The sequence below is a fragment of the Stegastes partitus genome, unplaced genomic scaffold, assembly GCF_000690725.1.
Source record: "Stegastes partitus isolate 25-593 unplaced genomic scaffold, Stegastes_partitus-1.0.2 Scaffold573, whole genome shotgun sequence".
Classification (NCBI taxonomy): Eukaryota; Metazoa; Chordata; class Actinopteri; family Pomacentridae; genus Stegastes; species Stegastes partitus.
In genome coordinates, this window is record NW_007578304.1 from 255,173 (window position 1) to 260,557 (window position 5,385).

The 5,385-nt window shown below is 49.6% G+C and overlaps 1 protein-coding gene across 1 annotated transcript in view; it reads right to left on the minus strand.

Moving 5' to 3' along the window:
• Nucleotides 1–4,914: 4,914 nt before the first annotated feature.
• Nucleotides 4,915–5,385, minus strand: part of LOC103362424 (uncharacterized) — a 9,496-nt gene continuing 9,025 nt past the window's right edge. The window contains exon 5 of the mRNA XM_008288775.1: nucleotides 4,915–5,013. Within this exon, the coding sequence (XP_008286997.1) occupies nucleotides 4,915–5,013 (99 nt within the window). The remainder of the gene's footprint in view (nucleotides 5,014–5,385) is intronic.

Genomic DNA, 5,385 nt, shown 5'->3' on the forward strand with positions numbered 1-5,385 from the left:
GCTGAGGTTTCCTTCTGCTCACAGCTCAGAACCAGGACGATTCATGTCCTTCACTTCTGTGCTCGCTGTTCAAGCTCCAGTTTCTCCCTGAACGTCGTGATTCCTGCTGAAGCAGAGAAAGCACTGAATCTAATGATCATAGAGTCAAACCTAGCTCCGTCCACAGCACCGTCTGGGTCGGTGCCGTCTGAATAAAGTCGACCTTCGCTCTGCAGGCTGCTGCTGCTGTTTTCATTCTCACAGGAACTGAAGTCTGTTCAGCACAAACATCTAGAAGCAAAGACCTGAGACATGAAGACGACATGAAGATTCAGCTGCTCAGGACTCAACTTCTAAACGCGTCACAAGTCTTCAGGAGGAACCAGGAGGAGCTGCAGGAGGCTGAGCAGGTCCCAGACGCCTCCTCATCCCCAAGTCACTGCAGTGTCTCCTTGTGTCCAGCAGGTGTCCTCAGAGTGCCTCACCGGTCAGCATCGGCCGGTTGGGGCTGTTGCTATGGCGACCAGCTCCAAGCAACAATGTGCAGGGCAGGATGATGGGATGTCCCGTGTTTACCTGCAGGTGGTTGCTGAGCAGCAGTGGGAGGAGCCTCAGGCTGATCACATGGTCACTCCAGTCTGAAAACAAAACATGCAGAGAAGAACTGATGCTTGTGGGTGTTTCTCATTGTTGTTGTTGTTGTTGTTTAGTAACCGTGGCAACCAGGCGGTTCTTATAAAGGGACCTGCTGCTCTGAAGGCAGATCAGAGTGACAGAGACGCTGCATAAAAGAGTTAAGATTCTACATACTTCATTGTCATTATTCAGGCGTGTACGACATCATCAGGACACAGTCGGGACACGGACTCATAAAACAGAATAAATGAGAGTGAAGGAGGCGCTGGACGGACCTGGTGCATCGAGTCAGCTGGGCCTCTGCAGGAAAGGTTCTGACCTCCTGCACAAACATGTCTGATCTGCTGCTGTTGCACACACACACACACACACACACACACACACACATCCATCACATACACTCCATCAGCAGCAGACATCAGCGCTCAGAGACCAGGTAGCTGTTTTACCTCCTGCACTGTTTCCTCTACGTTCATTTAAATCCTGGCCGCTGCTCCTTCAAATTTCTTTTTCTTTTTTATTCTTACAAACACACCACCGCCGCGTGTCTCCACCTTCACAGCAGAGTCCTGCTCTGGGTCGGTGCTCCTGAGTAAGAAGGTAAACTACAGATAACTATCTTGCTCAGTTTCTACTCTTTGGGGATTAATATGACGTCAATTACTCGCGACTACTAAAATAAACTACAGATAACGGTCTTCCTCAGTATCTACTCTTCAGGAGGTTAATATGACGTTAACTAGAATAGAATAGAATAGAATAGAATAGACTTTATTTATCCCAGACCTGGAAAATTATTATAAACAACAGCATCCAAAAACACAAATAGAAGCACAGAAAATAATAATTCAGTAACATGCATTCAGTGTCGGCACACAGCAGGTCCAAGTCAGTCCACATGCTGGCTGAATGTGGGGAGAGAGCGATGTCCGGTTAAAGTCTCCTGAGATGACCATCAGAGACTGAGATGTTTGCAGCTGGGACACTGAACTGTGGATGAGTTCACAGGCTGCAGCAGCATCAGCAGAGGGGGGGATGGAAACTGTCATCTCCAGGACGTGTGAAACCTCTGCAGGTGAAACGGCCGCAAACCAGCCGCCAGCAGGTCAACGTCCTTCATGCAGCGCCGCTCTTTAACGCTAACGTGCTAGCATCACACCATCTCTCATTCACATACATGACGAGTCCCCAGCCTTTCTTCTGACCTCTCGCCCTCCAGCTCCGGTCCTCTGACCAGGTGAAATCCGTCCGAAGTTATGAGCGAGTCCAGAGTGAGTTCATTCAGCCATGACTCCGTGAACAACATGAGGCTGCACTCCCGATACTCCCACTGCAGCCGGATCAGCGCTGTTAGCCGTTAGCTGTTAGCTGTTAGCTGTTAGCTGTTAGCCGTTAGCTGTTAGCCGTTAGCTCTTCCAGGCCGTTCGGGAGAAACTTCACGTATCCCATGATGATGGACGGACGGCTTGTAGCCTCTCCTCTCCTCCCGACGCTTCACTCCTGCCCTGCATCCCCTCTTCCTCCAGCTCATCCAGGATGTCCGGTCTCTCCCAGGACAGTGGCCCGGCCTGGCTCAGCGCCAACAGCTGTTCACCAACATAAACCAACAGAGCCATGGTTCAACGGCTCAAGGGCTCGCCAGACGTGGACCCCAAAAAAAGCTAAGAACAGACCAACAAAAACGCCATCTGCATCTCCACTGTTCCTGCACAAATGTGGTACAGCTGTGTGAAATTAAAATATTAAGAATATAGAAGAAAAATCTAATTTAAAAAAAACAGCAATAATTAATAATAATTACTGGTGAGTTCTAAGGTAAACTACGGATAACTATCTTGTTCAGTATCTACTCTTTGGGCTTTGATGTGACGTCAATTACTCGCGACTACTAAGGCAAACTACAGACAACTATCTTGCCCAGTATCTACTCTTTGGGAGGTTAATGCGACGTAACTTAGCGCGGCCTTGAACGTGACGTCCCGTCCAGCACCAGGCTCCGGGTCAGTCAGAGGAGGGTCGTCCTGGAGAACAGGGCAGCGACTCACCGGAGGAAAGGTAGACTTATTAGCTTAAGGTAACTCAGAATAGATTGTACAAGTTAAATAGACATTAGCTAAACATTGATGACCAGCTAACGTTACGTAGCACATCGGTATCTTAAGTTAATTGGACCCGGGACCAACTCAGTGTGGCTGAGTGCGGCTCTGAGAAGAGAAAGACACCTGATGGAGATGACGCTAGCCAGGTAGCATTAGCCTTTTACTGACTCATAAATGATGAGTTCAGGTAAATAATAGTGTTCACACTGTGATCAGATGTGATGTGAGTGTAAATGATGTAACGTTAATGTTTAACGTATAGACCAGTAACAGACAGGGAGGAGCAGAGGAGCAAAGTGGAGGAGCAGCAGAGAGATGAGAGTAGAGGAGGAGAACCTAAAGGGGAGCTCAGGCTTCTTTTGCATAAAGTACATGTCAGTATTTCTGTTAAATAAATAAAATAATACACAAACTCAGTGTATTTCTACTGTAAGAGCAGTGATCCATAATGCTGCTGCGCTCTGTCCTGGTAGGAAGGTTCTGATCCAGGCTGCAGGGGATCAGCTGCAGCCTGGATGCTGCTGAGCCTCTCACAGAATCTCCCTCCAACAGAACCTCAGAGCTCTTCTATAGAAAACCCAGAAAAAGTCATTGCTGTGAATCAGGTTGTGTGTTTGCTCCACTCACCTGTGTGCTCAACAGCTGCTCCTGTCAGAACCACACCTGTGACAGAGGAACCAGAACCTTCGAGCCGGGGCAGAACCTTCCCGTTGGTTGCCATGGCAGCAGCAGCGGTGGTTCTGTTGGCCTGCTGCTGCACCCTGCTGGTCGTTCGCTGTGCCTGAGTCCTGCTGGCTGCTGGAGGAGGATCTGCTGCCCCCTGCTGCTCTGGAGGGAACCTGCAGGGAACCACAGCTCACACCCGGTTCTGCTGACCCGGGTTCTGTGACGGTGCCGGGGTTCAGATTGAGCCGGTACTCTGGGCCCAGTGTTGGTGGATTCTGAAGTTCAGTCTGATGTTCTCCTTCACCTGTTCTACCTGTTCAGGTCCGGTCTCAGAGCTCAGCTCATCACAGGTGTTCTGGAGTTCTGATGAACGGATCAGTCGGACCTCGTGATCCGACGTGAGGTGTGTTTACAAGTGAAACCCATTTACAGGCACTTTGGGTCCAATCAGGATGTTTCTCTTTAAATCTGTTCCTCAGGTTCTGTTCAGTTCACCTCCTGGTTGTCTGAGACCCAGAACCAGGTTCTGTTGGATGTTCTGGCTGGACGTTGGTGCAGCAGCTGACCTTCATGTCAGCGGACCAGCTGATGAGGCCCGGTTCCAGTCCGAAGCGTCTCAGATCCAGTCAGACAGAACTTCTTCCATCCTCTGCTGCCGTCAGAACATCGTCAGCTTCGTATCGGGTCCACGACGGGTCCACGACGGGTCCACGACGGGTCCACGACGGGTCCACGACGGGTCCGCTCCGATGAGCTGCTTCATGAGTTCTTCTCTGGATGCTGCATCTTGTCGTCCTTCACGCTCAAACCTTCTCCATCTTCTGGTTCTGACTTTAATGATGTTGCTCTCTGACCCGCTCTGGTTCTGCTCAGTGGTTCTGATTCTGTGTTGTTCCCAGAGTTCGTCCTCATGAATAAACTTCATGTCGTCAGAATAATGAGATTTTATGACAGAATGCTGTAAAAAAGAGACGTAATGTTTCTATAAGTCGATGAGCAGAACTTTGAACGATGTGAAATAACGTTTGTTCTCATTGAAGTGGTTCCGAAGCAGGAAAACGCAGCCACACGGTTAAAAGAACGAATCATTATTTATTGTGAAAGAAACGATCATTTACAGGTTTCCTGTGTTCTGATTGGAGACGGATTCTAACCCGTAAATCACAGACGGGACGAACGTCGGCCGTCAGTCAGAACAACGACTGAATCACGTCCAGAACTTTAGATGATTTGCTCTTTTACAGCATCGACAGTAAAATGTTAAAAAGTAAAAGATTAAAAAGGTTTCAGCTGCTGGATATGTGCTGCTCTGATTGTCTTCTCTGATTGGCTGCCTCTCACCTGCGCTGACCCGTGTGGCCGGCCCACCTGTTGCTGATTAAACCTGCACTCAGGTGTGTTCTGTTTCACGTCTCTGGACCAGCAGAGGGTCCAGTCAGCTTTGGGTCCGGTCGGCTGCTTCACAGAACCGTGTTCTAACGACTTTTATTCAGAGAGATGGTTCTAGATGGATCCTCAAAGCCGGAACAACGGTTTAGTGAAGAACCTTTCCCACGGGTTCCTCGAAGGAGCCAACGTGTCCTCTGGACACCTGAACATGTGACCGTCCTGGACCAATGAGGAGGAAGCCCAGCTGCAGGTAAGACATGGAACACATCACGGTCCCATCAGAACCTTGAGAGTGGGACGTTCTGCTGGGCTGAATGTGTGGGTCTGAGTAGAGTCTGACTTCAGGCTCGGTCCAGGTTCTGCATCGGCTCAGACTCACGATCTGTCAGCAGGAATGTCAAGGTTCTGTCGTGTTCCACAGTCGGACCTGGAAGCTTGACTGGACCTGATTACATGAGAACCACAAAGACTTCATCAGAGAGTGTTCCTGATCGGTTCTGTTCACAGGAGGCTCTGAGCAGCCGAGCAAACCGACCAGAACCTGAACCACGGTAGATGAGAGCAGCACCGAACACAGATCCTGGTGTGAAGACGACAGCGTGCAGAGAAACCAGGT